This window comes from Lutjanus erythropterus, chromosome 24, assembly GCF_056507025.1.
Source record: "Lutjanus erythropterus isolate fLutEry1 chromosome 24, fLutEry1.hap2, whole genome shotgun sequence".
Lineage (NCBI taxonomy): Eukaryota > Metazoa > Chordata > Actinopteri > Lutjaniformes > Lutjanidae > Lutjanus > Lutjanus erythropterus.
In genome coordinates, this window is record NC_139340.1 from 15,748,089 (window position 1) to 15,770,384 (window position 22,296).

The 22,296-nt window shown below is 45.2% G+C and overlaps 1 protein-coding gene across 1 annotated transcript in view; it reads left to right on the forward strand.

The window, feature by feature from the left end:
- The window catches only part of pard3ba (par-3 family cell polarity regulator beta a), a 175,625-nt gene that overhangs the window by 42,324 nt on the left and 111,005 nt on the right, over nucleotides 1-22,296 (forward strand). The window contains exons 5-10 of the mRNA XM_084713388.1: nucleotides 8,397-8,479; nucleotides 13,000-13,086; nucleotides 13,326-13,451; nucleotides 14,397-14,875; nucleotides 17,646-17,785; nucleotides 18,326-18,454. Of these exons, the coding sequence (XP_084569514.1) occupies nucleotides 8,397-8,479; nucleotides 13,000-13,086; nucleotides 13,326-13,451; nucleotides 14,397-14,875; nucleotides 17,646-17,785; nucleotides 18,326-18,454 (1,044 nt within the window). The remainder of the gene's footprint in view (nucleotides 1-8,396; nucleotides 8,480-12,999; nucleotides 13,087-13,325; nucleotides 13,452-14,396; nucleotides 14,876-17,645; nucleotides 17,786-18,325; nucleotides 18,455-22,296) is intronic.

Consider the following 22,296-nt stretch of genomic DNA (forward strand, 5'->3'; position numbering starts at 1 on the left):
TAAATAAAATACATGTTGATAATGTAAAACCCTCATCTGTGGAATAACCAGGTTGATAAATTGTCTTCCTGCCTTTGTTATTTGAAGAACACATTGATTTCCTCTGCTATTTAATTGCTTTTTAAGAGGAGAAGAACAGAGGAATCGGCGCAACGTTTCAGCAAAAACATTGAACAAAACATTCAATTTCCCACCTCCTACAGTTCAAATTAGTTGTTCAAAAGGAGCAAAATGTTTTAACCAAAGCAAGAGACAATGGAAAAGAGATGAAAAAAGTAAAAAGAGGGTAAATAAATAACAGAGTTATGAACATGTTACATTCCCCGCGATGTTTCTAGTGTGCACCAAAGACGACAGAGGAACACAGTGAATGTTCCTCTTGTGGTCGAGATTCACGCCCCGGGCTCTGCTTTGAAAGGGTCGGCTTTTCAAGTGCTCCTCTTCTTTTCCAAACAGGGCCGCCATTAAGGAGGACTTTGTTTGCTGGCTTCTCTCGTCCCTCTGCGGGTGACCGTGTGTGTGTGTGTGGTGTGCAGGACGGAGGCTGTGTGAGGTCACACTGTTAATGTGTGTGTTAGGGGGGAGCTCAGGTAGAGAGAGGCAGGCAGGCGAGCGAGCGAGCAAAGGAGGGAGGGAGGGAGTCCTGTTGTTTATCCCCGCCGTGTTCGACACAGCAGTGACTAAGCAGAACTCAGGCATCAGCGGGCGGCGAGTAAACACGATGACAAAACCCATATTCTCTGCCCAAAAAAACGTCAGGCCTCGTCCGCTTCAAACAGCACGGCCGGGCCGGAGCAAACCGGCTCATTATAGGTGATTTAAAAAACAAAAAATCCTTACATCTGTTCTACATCTCTCTGCTTCAGACCTCAGCTGCCTCATTTAAACCCAGACAGTTGCTCTTTAGCTCACTGGTAGATGCTGCTGTCATTGTTCCTGTTTATGTGCAATATTTTAAAGGCATCTCCGCTTTATTATACGAGGAATAAAGAAAAGACGATGCATATAAGGTTCTTTAAAAACTCCCATGTGTTTAAAATCTAAGATTTTGACATTTGTGGTTGTGAGTGAAATAAATCAACAACTATTGAATGCAAAGCTTTTACCTCAACTCCTGCAGCATCATCAGGTCCAAATTTCATAGTTAATACTGTCTGATGAACAAATACCTGCAGAACTCATGAGCCTCAGCTGTACTTTGCAGATGGTGAACATAAATATATTTAAACATCTGCAAGTTAGCGAGCATGTTAGCATGCTGACTTGTTTTTCACAGCTGTTGCTGATAATACCGGTTAAGGTCCTGTTCCATTCAGGTCAAGCCAGAGTCAGGCAGCTGCTGTGGTCCACGTTGGCTCACTGGGAAGGCTCTGCAACACTAAATGGAACAGGACTTTAATTTGCATCCTTGGTAACACCTGTGTTTACACTTCTATCACGTATCAGTATGGCTGCTGTGAAAAAGGTCTATTAATAACTGCAGATGCACAGATTAAAGAGACAACTTGATTTACATTTACATGGTACAGTAACAGTAGCAGTAATAGCTGCTTTTATTTGCATTTAATCATTTCATGATCTTGCAGAATTCTAATCTCCATATATAATTAGAATAATGAATGTACATGTAAATGCAATAAATGCTCACGTGCAAACCTCGTGAATCACAGTTTAATAATAACCATGATCCTCGTAGTTGGAGGATTACACGATCCCCTACCGGTTGAGAAAATTCAGCACCCCTCTGACATTAACTGGATAGTATCAGAAAGGGTTGGGGTCAGTCGATTGTCATGCAGCTGGTCTGAAAAGTTGACACTGTGGAGGTACGAGGTTTAGCAGCAATGGTGGAGCCGAGCGGGTTGAGTGACTTAGCACACGTCTGATCTCCACAGAGCTAAAAAAAAAAAGCTTGAATCTAAACTCTTGCAATGTAAAAATCCCTTATCTGTAGGTGATAATTAATCTGTAAACTGAACAATCTGTGCAGCACTTGGGATTCACACTGCATAATCCACGTATGACCCAGGCGCACAGAGGAGGACAAAGAGTGTTTGTCTCCTCGCGGTGTGTGTGAGCGTACGTGCGTGTGTGTGTTCGGCTAGAAGTCCGTCACAGCTCTTGGGCATATTGAGTCCTGGGCCTGATGGACTTCCATAGATCAATACACTATCACTTCATCCTCACTCATCCACTGTACCGCTTATCTCCACACACTCACTTACTCACACACACACACACTTAAACACTTACAAGTAACACACACTGTCCCTCTTTGTCTTGGAGGAGGTATTGAAAGCTAGATAAAGTGTAATTAAGGCTGATACAGTGATAAATATGCGGCCTGCCCCTTTAATTGATTTTACTGCCTGCTATGGTGAAGGCCAAGGTTGGTCTTTGATTCACATGTAGTCTGCGCACATACTCCTCTCAGCCCGTCTCTCTTTATCAGAAGACTTAATGAAACTAGCAAAAGGCTGAGCGGCGCTAAACACGCAGCCGGCCCTTTAATTGATTTGGACTTCCTGCCATGTTCGCCGCTAATAAACGAGATGTTTAATGTTAGCCGCTAACAGCAGTAACCGCCGTATTCTTTGCCTCCGTCAGTCTCCCCGTCCTAATCCTCGTTATGTTCCTTCATCCCCTCTTTCTGTCCTGCTCCCTCGCTCTGCCTCCCACGTTTTTTTTGGCTGATTTCCAGCACCTCGGGGGTGCGCTGATGCAATACATGTTAACACAGCAGAAAGTCTGACTTTAATATGTTACACTCCGTCCCGTGTTCCTTCGGCCGTGATGTAAAACGCTGACACCTGAACTGGCCGAGCTAAAGTCTGCTGGTTTTTTGGGGGGCAATTATAGGTGAAGAATTTACCACAATAAAATGTTTCATTCAGTCCATACAGATAATGAATTTTGCAGGTAGAAGGCAGGCAGTCATTTAACTCAAACTCCAGAGTGGAGCAGGTGAAAGTTATAAACAGCTGATCCACTCACAGCGGAGGACTCGTCATCACTTGTTACTGTCAGTTTACAATGTTGTGTTCGTCTTCCACTCCTGCAGCCTTCCTGCCGACTCGCTTCAACCATAGATTGTATATTAAATAGGATTTCCACCAATATTTTGGATGCAAAATTGCTAAATACTGCTGCTTTAACCACCTCACTTTAAATTCATTTTCATTTTTCATTTTTCTTGTGCACCTGTTTCACAATATATCCCTCGCCCCAAAAAAGAAAAATCCTTGCTTTTTATTTCATATCAAAATCTGACAGGTGCTCAGGTGGGCTAGAAACAAGCACTTTCAACCAATCATATCAGGACGTCCATCAAAGCCAGTTCATTAGCTTGCTAGCTAGCAACAGTCTGGTGCATCCATGTGTCTTCCAACATGTTCACCACCTCAAACCATGTTTACAGACCAGATGGCTAGAATTTATTCACTTTTAGAAAAGAAGTATCTGTGACAGAAGATTATGCACAGTGCATTTTATCAGCAGCTAACTTTAACTACATGGAGCATATGATGATGTACAAAAGCACGACGATATAACGGACACACAAAGACATTTTGTTAAAATTTTATTCACAGATTTGGGTGAAACTTGGTTATGTTTTATGGAGAAAATGCCTTCTGGTTTTCCCTCCCTGGTCCTCCTGTTGCTTAGCTCAGCAGCCCCTCAGTAAACACGGCCGGACCGGGACTGAACACAGCCTTATTTTCAATTTAACCATGTTATTTTTAATTTTAATCACCTCGCTCTGAAGCTAACCACCTTATCCCAGATCTCAGATCATAATAGATTTAAAAAACAAAAGCAAAAAAAAAAAAGGGGCGCACCAGAGAGCTGAGCTGTCTTTTTAAATTAACAATGCCCTTATTTGCATTATGCATTCATTTTCTCACTCCACGCTGTTTCTGCTGTTGTGTCACATGCTGATGATGCAACAACACAACACACCTGTTAAATTATTAGTTGTGTGCCTGTCACTTGCAGCAAATGCTCCATTATCAAGGGACTGTTTATGACTGACGTATTTGCATTTAATGCATTTAAGTGAAGCTGTTGAGCTTTTTATTGAACACATTTTTATTGCTCTTGTTTTTTGCAGATGCATGTCACTATAGTTTTATAGTCCAGGCCCAGTACAGTGTCTGTTCCTCATGCTAGCAGCTGGATGCTGTGTGTATCCTTGCGTCCGTCCCTTGAGGATTTTACCACATTTGCGTGTGAGTTTGTGTTTTTGTAAGAGAACGTAGGTGACAGAACGTGGCCGCCGCAGTCAGTTGATGTGATGGATATGATGGGGGTCAAGGAGCACTGGCGAATACACTGACGCTGTGATCCTGCAGTGTATACACATACAAACACTCTCTCTCTCTCACACACACACGCTATTCCTCATCCGCCTGACGTGTAGCAGATGACTACAGCACTCAAGAGGGAAATGCACAAAAGAAACACACACCTCATTACTCATCTGCCTGACAACAACCACACACACACTCAGACTCACACTCTCACACACCTCATCTCTCATATGTCTGCACACCGCCCCGTCACTCACACACACCTCCGACTAAAAACAGCACCAAAAAACACCAAAAAAAAAAAAAAACATGGCTGGCAGTGTGCAACACAATAACAGAGCAGACAACCTGTTAGTCGTGCTCAGACGGGTTTCCAGACAGGTTTCACAAATTATTTTGAGCGTTTGTCCTGGGACCACAAAGCCTGCAACGTTCAAATCACTCAGTGAACAAAAAAGATATCGTACACAAAAACTATGATTTCTGAAGAAAATGTTCCTGTGCTCTCTTTTGCTAAAAAAAAACTGCAGTTAAAACATCTTAAATGATTATTTGGAGCTGTATTCATTGTTAAAATTGAAACACTTAAGGCAAGAAGAGTGAGTGTTGAATATCATTTGAAGTGTTAAAAGGAGTTTGAAGTGTTAGAGGAGTTGTAAGTGCTAAAAGAAGCTGGTGTCAGTTCAAGTGAGAGTTGAAGTGTCAGCTGATGCAGGAGCAGACGGAGTCGGAGCGTCAGTTGATGCAGTAGTAGTTGTCACACCGGTGTTCTGGGTTTCCCCAGGAAAACTTGTTTGGCCCGTGGCGAGTATCTTTTGAAGCGTCTTTCTTTGACAGGGGCCCAGCGTGGGCCAGCGGCAGCATGCAGGCTGGACCGTAGGCTTTCTCTCACGGCCAGAACTGCAGAATTGCGAATTTTTAAAAAAGCCAGAAGCCAGATTTCATAGGGCCCTACATGCATGAATTTAAAATTCCCAAATGCTTACACCCAGTGAGGAGTCAACTTAGACTTCCTTTAGCTGCGTTTCCACCGCAGGAAATGTCCTCAGTGACAAGGAACCTTTGGAGGAACTGCAGCGTCTAAATTAAGTTCCAGAGATTTTATTTTAGCAAACAAAGTGAAAGTTAAATACAAGCTAGACCTCTGACCAGATAACTTAGTCCAGATTTTGATTTAGAATCAGAACTATCTGCTCAAGTATTTAGTAGAGAAGAAAACAAACCTGGGCAGACATTAAATGCGAGCTTTTCTTACTTGCAAAGTCAGCCATGTTACTTTTCTCTTTGTGGCACCGAGACAACTGCAGCTAAAACCACAGGGTGCAACACAAAAATGGTTGTAAGTGGTTTTGCATTTTATCAGTTGTTTCACAATACACTTTTTATGTGAAAGGGTTTTGCCTGGCTGCCCCATTTTAACCGGAATGCACTGGGTATAATGGAACAAAAAATAGTAGCTAAAATGGAACATTTTTCTCAGGTTAAATTGTCAAGTTTCTTGGCGAACAGGAGCCATTAAAAACGTGAGTTACCATGCTACTGCATGACACCCCGTCATATTACAGACATGCAGGTATTTTTTGTCACTTCAAAAATATTAAAGACGACACAGTAGTCCACACACACACACACACACACACACACACACACACACACACACACACACACACACACACACACACACACCACAATATCCACAAGGATAGGATATTTAATGAATCAGTGACTGAACTGCTAAATGGATTTAACCTTTAAAAAAATACCAAACACTAAATATAATTGCTCCTCAAATAACCTGACTTGTTCAGTGTCCTTTTCAACCACCATCACCCATTTGACCCTTTCACTCATTTTACCAACTGTTCCAGTTTACCTGAACATGGCATCGGAGGGAGGTGGAGGTTCTCGACATGTTTAAAGTGTTTTACTTGGTGACATATTTTCTTCACTCTTTCTTCACTTAAGTTGTCTGAAGAACTAGAGTTGCTTTTTTTGGTAATCGACCAAAAAGTGTTCGGCTCTGCACTTTAATAACAGTTGAGCAAGTTCGGTACCCAACAGAACCTCAGTCAACTTTCTCTTTGCTCAGATAAGCTGTGTAGTCTGCTGGGTTTGTTGCTGTTTGCAAATGCACAAGAAGGTAGTTGAGTGTTTAATCCATTTCCCAGGACATTAAACACCGATGCTTTGGTTTGGTGAAGCATCCTGAGCACAGGAAAATAATGATAAAATTAGAAAAGTTAGTTGTTTTCATCAGACATTTTGCTGACAAGATAAGAAGAGACTTTTTTTCAGGTCTCAGGAAACAGGAAAGGAGAAAGTTTCCATCCATTTAGCAAGCTGGCTCAACTGTTATTGGTGCACAGAGTAAAACGGGGGCGGGACTTAAGAAGGGTCAGTTACCTGATTTCACCTTACTGTTAGCGCTAGTAGTATTAGCAGCACTATGATCAGTAACAGGCAGTCAGACGGGGAGCCATGTTACTGCTAGGTGTGAAATGATTTGAAGCATGCATCACTGAAAGAACATCCTGATAATATCCATAATAATCCATAAAAATAACAATAATCATAAAGATAAAGAGTATTTTTGTTATCACAGTTATAATTAATCTCTGTGATCATTCTGAGGTTGAGGTTTCAGACATAACAGCAGTAATCTGACATCCTCAGAGGGACGGGGATGGCACTAATGTTCCTTCTTTGTGTGTTGAGATACGAGCAGCGAGCGCGACGAGCTGATTGGCTGAGCAGCAGCGGGGTGCCCAAAGAGGAAAGCTGCTGTTTTTATGTCCTGATAAACGGGAGCGCTCTCAATCAGGGATTAGACTCACACTGGGCATTATGGCGTCGTGATCCCTTAATTTTAGAGCATTAAAGAAAGCCAGGTTTGTGCGTGTGTGTGTGTGAGTGTGTGTATATCTTATATAATACTGTTAGTAAAGCAGACACACAAGGGTTTTTATGTTATTGTATTGAGTGTGCGTTGCATTTCAGCTTCACGGTACAGTTCCTGTAAAACTGGATGTACAACAAGTGCAAACGTGTTTATGATGAGCGTACACGTGTTCACCTGCTCTCCTGCCAACCTCGTGTTCCCAAAGGCTACGTGTCGGTGCCTTACTCTGCGATGAGGATGTGTGTGCGCGTGTGTGTGTGTGTGTACTGTAGGAGGAGAAGCCTGTCTGTGTGTGCGTTAGCTAATGGCGTTGCGGGAAGATGCACAGCAACAATGGAGCCTCCAGCTCGTCTCTCTGCCCCCGCACACACATGTACGCTCTATTGTGAGGTAATCTCACACTGCCCAGATAAGTGGGTCACTATTTGTACAGGCAGCATATGTGTGTGTGTGTGTGTGCATTCAAAAACACACTATTTTTATGTCTGCAGTGTGGATACGTGTAGGTAATATTTGCAGGAAATATAAGCGTGGGGGTGTGTGCACGCGTTTTAAAGCGTATATTTACTCTGTGTGTGACAGAGGGTCCACCGGGGAGTTGGGTGTGGTGCGGGGGGGTTGCTAAGAAGCGGGGCTGGTGGGCGGAGGCTTTTTAGCCATTAGTGCTGGTGACACAATGAAAGTGACAAGGCAGAAGGACCTAATTGCACCCTTCTTGTCTTTAGCGATTTGGGGGCAATTTCTCTCTCTCCCTCGCTCCTCGAGTGCGTCTGGCAACAGTTTGACGCCGTCGTTTTTTCCTCCCTTCCTTCCCACGTTTCTCTTCCTCCTCCGTGTTTTTTCCCCCCCTGGGGGTTGTTGATTTTTGCCGACTTAAAAATAGAGCCTGGGCTGACACGGGGGGCAGGGATGGAGGGGAGGGGGGACGGAGAGGTAGACGGATAGAAATATACATAGAGTGAAGGAAGGACAGCGGCGCGTGGAAGGGAGCGCAGCGTCCGTCCGGCGGTCGTTCTCTTGTCGCTGTCTGCTAAGGTGATTGATGGCGGCGTTAGATTGTTTTGCTAATTGGCGGCGGGCCTCCTCGTATTCGCCTTCTGTTTGTTGAGTGTGCGTGTGCAAATGTAGACAATAATTTGTCACTGCAGCCACGTTGATTGAATGTTTCTCTGTGTGTTTTTTAACAGGAGATCAACAATGTTCTGAGAGGAGCTCTGGACCAACTGCACGCCGACGACCCCCCTGCCAAGATGAGCCAAGTTAACTTCAGGTGAGAGCATGTGTGCGCAGGTGTGTTTGTGTATCCAGCCGCAGCAGGCAGATCGTACTGTAGCTGGGGCACGGCGCACCGACGGAGACTGGGATTAACACTCCAGTCTTTGTTTGACAGCCTGACACTCCGACTGGATTAAACGGCCTCAGGGGTCGGTGTGACGGTCTGAGCAGGAGTCGAAGGAAAGATCCTCCAGGCTTCTCACTCCTCTGAGTGGATGCCACGTGCAGAGTTTAGCTGCGTTTACATGGAAACAAACGATCAGAATAACTGCAGGAAGTGATCGGGAGGAATAATCTGATCAACAGAAAAATAGTAACCATGATAACACTTATTCAGATTGTGCCTTCGTCCCTATGTATTTTCAGGGAGGGACAGAAACATACGATGTTAGCAAAACAGAACCGACGATGCTCGTAGTGCTCCGAGGATACGATGCGAGTCCATCTTGAAAATAACCAGGTGCAAACATTTCTTCTGCCTTGTTTGCTGGCGGTTGGCAAACCGGAACCTCCTCTTCTTCTTCATCTGTTATATTCTTGGCAGATCAGATGCTCCACTGTGGGCAGAACCAGTGTGTGCATGTTAAAAAAGTAATATTCTGATTTTTTGGGGCCTGTAAACACATTCAATTGGATCACTTATTTAGAATCCATGTAAACGTAGCTATTGTGCAAGTTGTCCGTATGACAACAAGGCAACTTATTTGTACGGCAGATTTCACACACAGGGTTGAAAGACCTTTTTTAGACAGTTATTTTCCTGTCAATCGACTAGTAATTGATTAACCAACTTAGTCATATTAGAGAAAGTATTAAATGTCTACCTGTTGTTATTTGACATGTACGTTTCTTTGTGTATCGACACCAGCAGCACCACTGGAAGACCTGTTGCAGCCATACTCACTTGTCAAGAGTGTGTGTGTACAGGTGAATGACTGGACCGTACGTGGGCGTGCACATCTCACCATGGCAACCTCCACTTTGTCTTCGGGCATGTCACTCACAGGCCTCTGGCATGATGGGAGTTTTATCTTCATTTCCCCGGGCCGTCAGTCACTCAGTAACTATGGCAACAATTAACCCCTCCATCACAGCCCTTCACCCGCCTCGCTCATCAAGTAAAGGATAGTTCTGCGGCGGCGGCGCCTGCGGCCGACCGATTCCCCGATTATAAAGTAGCTCTTTTAAAAAATACCTCCGGAGAGAACGGCGGGTGTTCAGGAGGAAAGTCTTGGCTGGAGTGACAGATGGTGATTTTTCAGCGTTTTACAGTGCAGTGGTGTCTTGACAGCACTGTGATACAATGGAGGCATGGCTCTCACAGATAGTTTGCCATGGTAACAGATGGTTGGCGGTTGAAGGAGCCACGGTGTGCGAGCGAGGGCACATTTTCAGCGAGTCCCGGCCGCGAGTTTGTTAGGCACTCAGCCTCCGTTGATGTAGAGGAAGTCAACCAAGAGTGGGAGCTCCATCTGTCTCACTCCTCGTTGCTCTTTTCATCCGTCCCACTGTCCCTCGCCACCCCCCCGTCCCCCCCACTCCGCCCCCTCCAGTGGAACGACTGTGTTTGTGTTTGTGTCAGTGGGATGCTAAAATGGGTGAGCGGAGCTATTCTGCATATTAGCGTGCAGCGCTAACAAGCTACGGCTGCCTCTGATGAGCTTGTTTGTGCCTCCGTTTGTTTTTTATATGAATGTAAATGGGCTGAAACTGTGTGCGTGCGCGTGTTTGTTTGTGCCACACACACGCTGGGTGAATACATATACATCAGTCAGGAGCAGCTTTGTACCTGCGTGTGTGTTTCCTGTCCCGGTCTGATTGTTTACCATCACTGAAAGAAAATTTAAAGGTTTGTGTGTGTGTGTGAGTCATGGCATGTGCACATGTGTAATTTAGATGTAACTGTGTTCTCTAATAGATGTAAATGTGATGCATGTGTGTATCTGTGAATTCAATTTAGAGGAATGTGACTGATGGTGTTTGTGAGCGTGCAATAGATGTAGCAATAAGAATGCAAATTGGATGTGTGCGTGCGCCGCTGTGTGTGTGTGTGTACAGTACGTGCGTGACCCTGGCAGAGGTTAACGAGAGCGGGGTGACAGTGACAGAGGAGTGTGTTATAATGATCCCAGCTAGTCCTTGGGCTTGTGTACGTGCACGAAGCACACAAACCTTGAACTTTCCGCCTTTGTTCTCAGACTTGCTGTCTTCTCGGCTTTGTAGACGCCGTTCAGGGGAACCGTGGAGAAAACAGCGCCTTCATGTTCTTCCTCCTGGTCTCCACCTGAGATTTCCCCTTTTGGACCGTTTCTTCATTAGCTTTTCACAAGCAGTTCAGAGGCTGGAGGAGGAAAGTGGATGATGAGAATGTGTTAAATGAGATCTGAAAATGCAGGATTTATGAGGTCGCAGGAGGACTTTTCCTCACTTTCTTGGTGGTTCTGAGGTAGAGCACTGCAATTCTGCTCAGCTACAGCAAAGCAGTAGGGCTGGGCAGCAGTGAAACGTCCCCTTGCCGGGTTTAAAATGGTCTCCACTTCTGCACCACGTCCCTAACTTGTTGCATTTCAGTCTCTAGTTAGCCACTAGCTACACTGGCTAACACTGAGAGTGGCCTGCAGAAAAGAAACGCTATCACATCCCTTCTTGCAGGAGCCACCAGACCTCTGCAGCAAATCCAGAATGCTGCCTTTCTGCAGTCCTGCTTCTCAAATCCAGGTCCAGGCTCAGGTGCTAGCTTGCAGGACAGTGAGTGAAAAGACTCCCTCCTACCACCAAACTATCATCAAACCATTGTGCCTCTCTGTTTCTGTATGACTGCCCACTCATAATTGCTCATCTCGGTCAAAGGCTCTGTCCTGGCTCCACCATGTGGAACCAACTCCCCATTGCTTGTTTGTATTTATAATTTCTGATGATATTTAGTTCTAGTTTCCTTTAAGCAGCTAAATGCATTCTCTGTCTTTAAAGCCATGTTTCCACCACAGGGATTTTCCCCTAAAACCAGTAAATTAAGTTCCAAGACCATTGTTTCACCCCGCAAAAAAGTCCCTGCTGAGGGGATAGTACTTTGGAGGAACTTGCTAAACATTTCTGACTGATCAAGTACTTGCACTATTTTCTTTTCAGCCACAATTCTTTTAAAAAAAATCTGCAAAATGATGTTGTATAGTCACGTCCTAAAATGACACTTAAAAACACCTTTTCATACATCAGCTGACTAATTTTCCTGACCGTCACTGCTCTTTAGAAGAAAGTGAAAAGGGAGACACCAACAGGCTGAAGGAACCTTTCAGTTCCTTGAAAACTGGTTCCAGGTACCCAAAGGTGGAACAGCTGGAACACTGCTTATAAATTGGCACTCTCACTTCTTCTTAGGAAGTTTGTAGAACAGAGTTTCCGGCAGAAGGAGGCAGACATATGTCTGCCGCTTTTTACTGTGTAGGATGATATCCTGTCAAAAACTTTAAGACGTGTTCTTATTCCTTGCAGGCGTTTTCACTTCACTTAACTCCGAAACTGAAACATACCCTTCATCAGCAGCGTATGAGAATATTTTCAAGTCGTTCTCATTGCTCATAAATAGGACTTTATTTTAAAATAAAAACAGCTTCATCAAACAAGACAGTATCGCTGCACACAGAGGGAAAAAGTGAAGTAAACTTTTTGAATTGCAGTGGAGAAAAATGATGCTACAATATGCAACTTTTAAATACTGTCAAAAGCTCAAAGTTTGACTCTAAACTTAAAGAAAAGCAGACCTTTTTCACTCTATTTTCAGTGTACAGTGATCTGAAACTGTGAAGCTTAAAACACAGCTCACAAATTCACCTTTAACTTCCACACACTAATGAAATACTTCTTCTGTGATTATAGACATGATCCATATTTGTATTTAAACATGCGGACAGAGATTCGTCGTCTCCTGTGATCTTCCTCTGCTGCGCCTCCATCATGCAGGTCCCCCTCTCTCAGCCACCTGCTATCAAAAGCAGGCCTCCTCTTCCTCTCTATCTTTAGTCGTATTGTCCTTGTTTATCAGCCGTTAAGAGCCACGGTTCAGCCTCTGCACAGATTATTAGAGAAGCTCATTCTGTTTCATCTCTATCTGCTCCTCTATCTGTCTTTGGCTTTTATCTCCTGCCCTCTTCTTTTGTCCACCGGCTAGATTGGGTGTTTGAGAAGCAGGTAGATAGAGGGTGAAGTAGCCACCTGCGTCCCAGTCGCACACAGACACACGCAGACACACACAGACACACGCAGACACACACAGACACACACAGACACACACAGGTTCGTCTGATGTTTGGCAGAACTACCTGTAAGCTAATTTGTATCCCTATCTGTGTGGCCTGGAGGAAAATGCAAATGGATTTTGAAGAGCTTCCACTTGGAAAAGTGTGTGTGTGTGTGTGTGTGTGCAGCTGTGTGTGACTGCATCAGTGTTATCATGATTGTGTTCATCCTCATTTTCAATATTTTTAAAGACCTCTGTGTGTTTGTTTTCATTGGCAGCACCCTGACGAGGTCCGTGGAGTTTCCGGGTGACTGGGGGCCCCTGGGCATCCATGTGGTCCCCTACTGCTCCTCTCTCAGTGGACGGTAAGCACACACACACACACATATTGTGTAAATACACACTGTCCTCCCGCCACATCCGCTTGTAATCAATCAGACGTTCATAAGAAAGAGGCAGATGGCAATGTTGACTCATAGAGATGCATAAGGAATTCAAGTGTTGGCATGTAATCATATATGTGTTTACCTCCATGAATTCACTCTGCACTGTCTGTGTGTGTGTGTCTGTGTGTGTGTGTCTGTGTGTGTGTGCGCGCTGCAAGGACCCTGGGCCTGCACATTAAAGGCATTGAGGAAAACAGCCGCGCCAAGAGGGAGAATCTCTTCCAGGAGGACGAGTGTATCGTCCAAATCAACGACACGCCGCTCCAGGACAAGACCTTCGCACAGTAAGTAGGCTGGAGGGTGGCTGAGCTGCGGGGTGTGTGTTTATGAAAAAATAAGGTCAAAGCAAAGATATTCTAATGTCTGATCAGAAATGAGTGGTTTTGATAGAATTTTAATAGATTCCTATTCAGAACTATTAAGCTGACAAACTTAAAATGCCTGAAAGTTTACCTTGAACATCGTGACTCCTGGCATTAATGAGATGCAATCAGCGAAGTAATTTTAGCCGAGAAGAGTCGCCACTCTGCTGCTCCTTTTGAACTGCAGCAACACACGGTCCACTTATGACTGTAAAGTGGCGTTTCTTCCTCTAACAAAGCGAGGAAGAGTGAGCGCATATTAACGAGACAAAGGCTGAGTGTAATTTGGTCAGGAATGTGATTAGGTACTAAAACAAAAGCTCCCAAAAGCAGAAGAATAGCGTCGTCCTTGTTGACGTGTGCGTGCGTTCCAGACAGTCAGTTTACCTCTTTATCAGCCAAAGACAAATCCTTCTCATTCTGTCTTTATCTCACGACTATCTGCTCTCAGAGAAGAGTGTCTTTCTTTTCTCTCAGTTTCCTCACTTTCCTCCCCTGTTTTCTCTGTTCTCTCCGCGGTGGAGCCGAGTAGGTCCATTTAACCGCGTCCCGCTGTGTTGTCTGTGTTGTGTGAATGTTTTGCTGATCGTAGTCTATTAAAGCTGCGATCGGAGCCCGCTGTAAGGTCTCCCCCATCTGACGGGGACCGCGGCGTCCCAAACCAGCTGGAGGAGTCACTCGGCGCTTGATCCAAATTGAAATACAGCTCCATTAACGACGCTCTCCAACTGTCTGTGTTCTCCGTCTGTCTTCTGCTTGACTTTCTGTCTCTTTTCCTGTTTTGTAGCCTTCAACAAGACAAACACTTAATTCAGCCGCAATTTTAAAAGGCAAAAATGTAAATATTGCTTCCTTTTCTTTCCTTAGATCACAGGAAGTGTTCCGCCAGGCCATGACCACCCCTTCCGTGCGTCTGGATGTCCTCCCACTGGCCAACAAGCCGCGCTACGAGAAGAGCCTGATAGGCCAGCTTTTCACCGGCGACAACGGCAAAGACTCCGCTCCAAAAGCGAAGAGCCCCATGGTGGTCCGCGCAAAAACCAACTCCCAACCGGAGCCCAAACAAGACAGTAAACCGAACACCAAGCTGGAAGTGAGGCGACCAGACACGCGCACCAAGACCCCAGAGCCGACCGTTGTGAGCACGCCACCAGTGGAGCTCCAATCTGGGCCCAGCTCCTTAGAAAGAGTCTCTCCTGCACCTCTGGCTGGGACAGCGAGCTCCTCCCCGACACCCAGGACCCGCAGCCAGAGCCCACTGGCCAGCAAGAACCCTGTTCTGCCCGGCCTGGCCAGCCTGACCAACAGGAAGGGCGGCAAGAGGATAAAGATCGACCTGAAGAAAGGTAACAGCTGACATTACTCTCTGTCAGAGGCTTGGTAGGGGCTAAATTTTTGGCATGGTGATTTTCAAAAAGGTCCCTTGACCTCTCACCTCAAGATATCTGAATGAAAATACATTCAGTCGGTTCCCAAGAGTCTCACTTTATGCTAATCATTTGCAACCTGCATGCAGTATAAGTGTCTTATCTGAATATTTCTGCATACAGGAATATCATAAATGACTGGAAAGCTGAGACTCTAATCATGTGTGGTGATGTTAGTCCCCAGTGTAGTCATTGTATTGTAGTGTTTAATTTGTCCTCACTGTATAAAAATGACCCGCTGTGACCTCTTAACAACAAGAGGGGTTCTGAGCAATTTCCAGAACAGAAGTGGTCGCCCTTAACTTGCCAGAAAGAAATGCAATTTTTGCATAAGTCTCCAAATGTCAAAGGTTTTGATGCTAAATTACAGCATTATTTTTTTTCCTGTTTTCTTCCTTGAGGTCTTGGTGTCCTAATGTGGTATTTTGGAGGATTTTTGACCATTTTTATCAATTCTTGATTCGTCAAAAACGGTTCAATTTTGCTGTTAATCTGGTGAAGACTTTTATCGAGCTGCATTATGGGAGGTGTAGGAGTAAGTGTTTTTGCAGCTTGACAGGGTCCTAAAGAAGAGGATATCTCTGCCTCTGTTGTTTTGACCATACTTTTTTTTCCAGCTTCTCGTCAGTCCCCCAACTTTATGGAAGTGCATCACTAAATCAATGTAACACCTTTATTTTATTATTATTATTATTAAGAATTAATATGTTGCCACCCGGGCAGGAGTTTCATGAAGGCCACAGCCCCCTCACTTTGGTTTTATGCCCTTCAAAAAAGTGATATGCCTTGAGGCCACAGTGGCCTTGATGCCCCCCCCCACCCTCACTGCCCCAGCTGAGTTCACTGTTTTTCTCCTCCGCCTCTTTCCTGTCAATATGGCTTTTAGACATCAGTATCTGTTATTGAGATTTTGAAACACAGCACAATATGAACCGCTGGAAAAACCGGGCTGTTTAAGACTTGAGTTTGATAAATTAGCGAGCAAATAAGATGATAAAGTCAGCATATAATGTTATGAATTGCTCATATATCGCTACAGTGACTTAGCCGAACAAGTTTTTTACATTTTCTAATGACTTGTTTTCGCTCTTCTCCTGACCTGAGTGATCTGATTGGCTGATGGTTCATCCAGTCACCTTTTCCAAGCAGTTTCTAAGCACGACTTCCCGGATGGTTCTGTGCAACAAACCAAACGTCCTCCACTCGTACATGGTTCATTTTGGCGTATTGAATTTTCAAATTCAGGCAGAGAAATAGTCCCGTACAAAGCTCAACTTTTAGTCCATATTCAAAGTAGTAGTTTGTTCCCTTCTTATCTTGTGGGATAACCTTACACAGCGTCTGGTTGTTTTGCTTGTAGATTTTGAACCCAGACTGAATCAGTCTGGCTTCCCGGCCGCCTTATCTCTCATCCCTCTAAAACACATCAGTGCTGGAGCGCTGATGTGTTGATAGCACTGGAATAGGTTTGTAGGGCTGTGAATAGGCTTTGCTCGAGCAACCTGTAGTGTTATGGGGCGCTGAAAGGAGAGCTGTAATTGGGCTGCACGCACACACACACACACACTCATACACACACTTGCTCCAGGTACCCAGAGAAAGGCAGGAAGACACCCAGATGAAAGGATAGAAGAAATTGGGCTCCTGCTCAAAGCCCCATTCACTGCCGTTTTATTGTTAGCTTCTTTCTTTTCCCTCTACCTTTTTCATCCCTCCTCCTTTTCCTTCCATCCCTCTTTTGTATGATTTTTTTTTCTCCCTCTGTCTCCCTCTATCCCTTTCACTCGATGCAAGATCAGAGCGGAGGATATTATGGGGTCTCTAACACCCTCTCCCTTGGCAACAGGCTCTTTCTCTGCGTGATTGACAGGCGCCGAGGTTTAGGTGCGCTAATGTAGGGCAGGCAGAGGCTTAGCTCGGAGACCAGATAGCATCGCTCACCGCCTTTAGTATGCCACGCCGGCTTTGCTCTCCCTGCACACACACACACAGAAAAAGACGTGCACACACACACAGAGCGTGGCACATTTCACTCATGGCTTGGGGCTTGTGAGGCCGTGAAAAAGGGAGAGGGTGGAGGCTCTGGGGGTTGATGGCTCATGTGTGTGCGTGTGTGTGTGTGTGTGTGTGTGTGTGTGTGGCCCCAGAAACACACACACACTTGTAAATGTATACACACACACACACAGATAAACGCAGTCTCACACCCACAAGGAAGATCTTTGTGGAAATCACGTTGCATCCCCAGGGAGGGAAGCTAGAGACAGGAATAATATCTCTCAGGTTCTCCTCTCTCCCCTCTCTCTCTCCCCTTCATCCACCCTCCCTCCCATCTTCTCCCTCCACCTCCCTTCATCAGCCACCGTTCGGCCTGCTCACACGTGAAATTAAAGGCAGAGTCTGTCTAATCCGGCTCGGGGAGAAGCCTTCTCCCGGCGGCTCAGAGGCTGAGCCAGGCAACAACCCGCTCTCCCCCCCCAGAGCAAAACAGGCACTTAAACACTAGTTAATGTGGAGGAAGATGCTCCAACCGCAGACTAGGTTCAACAGGAGAGGAGGAGGAGGAGGAGAGAGGGAAAACTCTGTGGTGAAGGAGGAAGAAAGGAGACGAGTGACAGAACACAGAGAGAAAATTGAATTAGAAAGAAATTAGAGACATAAAATGATGCATGCTGCTTTGTTCCTGCAGGTGCGGAGGGTCTGGGCTTCACCGTGGTGACCCGCGACTCCTCGGTCCACGGGCCGGGGCCGATCCTGGTGAAGAACATCCTGCCGCGCGGCGCAGCGGTCAAAGACGGCCGCCTGCAGCCCGGAGACCGCATCCTGGAGGTAAGAGAGGCAGACCTCAGCCTGTTGATCTCCCACAGAGGAAAAAGCCAGCAGCCACAGACTCTGTTAGCAATAACATCACCATTAAGAGCAGGAAGCTGAGCTCTGCGGCTCCCCTGCTGGTTGAACCGAGCAGTTGAACTCTCCTGAGAAAATGCTCAAAGAAAGAGTCCCAAATTATGTTAGAATACTTTCATCATCTCTCTCTGTTTGCTGTGATTGCAAGTCTGCCTCACCCTATTCTGTTTTTAAAATCCTGCAGGTCACAAACACGCTGGAACAATTTAGAAGCAATTTATAAGAAAACTAGCTGCTGTTTATGTTGACCGAACGTTATTAGATGTGTTTTCTTGTTGGAAATGCAATCGTGATGGGTGTGAGTTTTGGCAGTCTGCCGCTGTCACCTCTTCCTGGATCGTCCCGGCCTACTTTCACCCCTGATTTTGAGCAAAATGACCCTTAAAACACCTACGTTTTGTCCTGCTGGATAATAATTTTCTCCCGTGTGTGTATGTTTTCTCCTTTGCTGTGTGTGTGTAGGTGAACGGAGTAGACATGACAGACCGTAGCCAGGAGGAACTCGTGGCCATGCTGCGCAGCACCAAGCAGGGAGAGAGTGTGTGTGTGGTGGTGTCTCGGCAGGAGGACATCTTCCTGCCTCGGGAACTGGTAAGAGTGTGAACACATGAAAAAACACAGCATCCATGTCCTCGCACAGCCCGCTGAACCTCCACAGTGTCCCCTTCTCTATTCTCCTTTGGTCTGTCAGTCATTTCTTTCCTCTGCGGTCTTACCTCCTCTTCTTCTTCTTCATCCCCCTTGTCTCTTTTTTTTTTTTTGGTTTCCTTCACATTGTGTCACTTTTTCCTCTTTACGAACCTCTTTACGTTGGCGCCCTTTCGCCTATAAACACCGCACACACGAACACACCCAGGGCACGCTCCGGCCTTCCTGTCCCTCTCTGGTCTGTTGACACAGCGATGCTGCAGGAAGTCGCACACACAAGCCAAGGAAACGTGCCAGCATGCCCAGGCATGTCAGCACGCCGCGGGTGTTAAGTGACCGTTTACCTGCAGCGGCCCATGGGGTCAGAGGTCGCCAGCCTCCCGGGGGACGTTTCGTCAATAAACACACGCTTTTAAACACACACACGCTCGGCCAGGTGGCCCCATGAAAGTCGCCGGCTTTTTGTAAACGATGTTTTCGCCTGCGCTGCTTCTATTCTCTCCCCTCTGTCCTCTGTGGTTATTCAGATTATTCCCTTTCCGCTACTTCAAAGAGCTCTCGAGAAAGACACGCGGGGCTTTGTAGTGACTGATGCATATTCACACCTAAGAGCGGCTGCGCACACACAAACTCCTAAACACCTAGTCCTTGATAAAAAAAAAAACTTGCTCTGTTTCACGCACACACACGAACACATCACAGGATCTTTAAACAGCCAAGTTACTGCTTCCCAAAATAGTTTGCCCTCATTAATGGCCCAGCAGTCTTGGCATAACAAGTGCACTTTGAAGAGCCTCTACAGTCTTCATCTAACGCTTGCTTGTATTTGTGCATTAGAGACTTAAAGAGAGAGAGAAGGAGGGAGAGGGAGCGAGCGGGGGGAGGGGAGAGGCAGAATGAGAGAGAGCCTTCACTCCTGTCTCTGCCGAGGCTGTTGAAGTTGTCGGTGCCCCGTGAGATCTGGCCCTTATCTGCAGCGCAGTCCTCCACCTCAAAGGCGGTTTGATGTCCCATAAGCGCACACACACACTCACATATTTGCAGACACACACATGCACACACACACCACTACACACGAGTGGTGGAAGAAGTACTCAGATCTTGTATTTAAATAAAAATAGTAATTCCACGGCGTAGAAATACTCAGTTACAAGTAAAAGCATTAAAATGTTTATTTAAATCTGCCACAAAGAGTTTTTAACTGGTTAAACAGCCTCAGTTTAATACTGATGCATCTGTATGACCTACATAAGCAAAAGACTGGACATTTCTACATACTTATTCTTAAAGGGAAAGTTCACACCAAAATCAAAACTACTTATTTTTCCTCTGGCGTGTAGTTCTTTTTATCCATCTAGAGTTTTTGTTGCAGAGGTTTGGAGATTTTGGCTGCAAAGATGTCTGCCTTCTTCCCAATACAGCAGAACTGAGTGGAATCAGCTTGTGGTTTTCAAAAGTTTGACAAACACTGATTTATAGGTTATTATTTGATGGTAAAGGACGCAGATATGTAACAGGTGGCAGTGAGGATAAGAAAAGACAAATAAAAGCAAAACAACAAAAACACAACTAGAGAGAAACAACAAAATAGAAAGAAGACAAACAAAAGACCCAGAAGTGGTGATCTGTGTGGGTTTGGATGTTTTTTTGTTTTTTTTTCTTGCTTAAATGAGTTTGACACCGCGGCTCCAGAGGTTCTGAGTCACTGAATTTAAATGCGCAGCTCCTCAAACAGTGTAGCCATGCATAAACACACAGAAACGTTAAAAGTAGCCCGTGCAGACACACACACAAGCTCACACTGCGCTAGGCAACGAGAAAAACCCCAACAGAAGACAGATGTGGCCGCACATCTGCTTCAAACTCATCCTCACCATTCCAAAAATCTACACCCTGCTGCAAAATACAAAACCGAGAAATCATTTTTTTGTCTTCCATTTTCTCCTCCCTTGCCTGTTTTAATTGCTCGCCTCTCTCCCCCCGCTGCTCTTGAGTATTAAATTGTGGTGGAAATTTATGTGGAGCGCCGGCGAGGAGCGGCTCGCAACGATTTGGTCGCACAAAAGATGTAATGATGATGGAGACGCATTAAGTCTCGCACGGCCATCTGCCTCCTCCTCCGTCTTACGAAAACGTTTGTGTGGAGGTGTCTGTGTGCGTGGGCGCCCATGAATATTTATTCCTGTTTTAGGGGGCTGTAATATCTTGTAAAAACTACCTTTATGCTTCTTGTTTGTTTAAAAATAACTCTCAGATGCAAATCAGCAGTTAATTATGGCAGTTTTACATTGAGAAGCTGCTGAGATTAATTGCCTGAATTGCAATGAAATTTTCCCCGACTAACCTCACTGTTGCTGTGACAGATAATGAATGTACAATTCAGCTTATTGCATATATCAAGAATTAATTTGATCCTCTACTGTATGGGAACATTTAGTCCAGCTGAAGGCGTTCACAGGACATGTTTGGTTTATTTTTAAATAAAAAAACACGTTAGATTCTACATCTGGGAGCATTTCTGACACATTTTGACAATGTGATCGGTTAGGAGAGGTTTTTATTTGTTGAAATTCACTTTATTCCTGACTGTACCTGCAGGCGGTGCAGTAGTAAAGACCCCCTGCTTCCTCTCCACAGTTTAAACCTGAAAAAGCTTCACCTGTGTCTCACCTGTGCAGCTTTTCTGTACCTTCTTAACCCACTGATGCAACCGGGAAACTCAAGACTGACTCAAGATATTATCAGAAACCTGGTGAAGGCAGCTCAGGCGTGACAAAGACAGAGAGAGCAACAGTCCCAGGGATGAAAAGAAAAATCATCACTCACAGCGCTGCGTCCTCGTGTCCAAAATAATTAAACTTGAAACCGACACCAAAGTAAAAACGTCCAAGGAAGCAGAGTTTCATAGGTGAACAGGAGACTGTTTGTAAAATTCAGACATATTTGCAATGCGAGGAAAAAGTGTCTGCTCCCACTGCTGACCCCAAAAAATGAAAAAGAAAAGAACCTCTGCAGGCTGCAGCATCTTGTATCTCTGTATGTGCTAGCCTTGCCCCAAGTTTCTTTCTTGTGTGCATGTTAAGTGTTAGATTTTATACATTTGATCCAGTTAGCATCGGTTTCACATTGCAATTATGCAACTGCAAAAAGGATCAAATGCAGCAGAAGCTTCAGTAAGACTCAGTACCATTTGCAAATTAGCTGCAGACACAAACTACAGCTGAAGGTGATGATGGAAAGTCATTAGTTTTGCAGGTATTTGGTCGTATTGGACAATGCTGATTATGAAAAGTCCCGAGGGACGACATGAATGTCTGTCCCAAAGATCATGCAAATCAATTCAGAATTGATCTGGCTATTTCAGTCTGCACCAACCAGCTGACACTGACATCCCCAGAGCTCTGCAGCTAAAAATAAATGATGGACGGAGGGATGTGCGTCCTCTGAGGCAGCTGTACGTTTGCTGCACTGCTAGCAGAGATGCACTCAGTGATACTTGACTGAGGGATGCAGGGAAATAAGAGGTCAGCTCTGCTTTACAACAGCCGCCCTGCAGCCGGTCAGAATTCGATGATTCACTTGGGCTTCAGCAGACGCTCGCTGACTCAGCAGTTTGAACCCGGGTCATCTGGTTGAAAGGCCGGCGTCTGTTGTCGCTCCGCCGTCCTTCTGCCGAGAGGGACGGCAAGGAGATTTATATTCTCCACTCAAACATTCACACAGTCGTTTTTTTTTATTTTTTATCTCCCTTGTACAAGTAAAGTAGACTTTTAGAGGAACTAGCC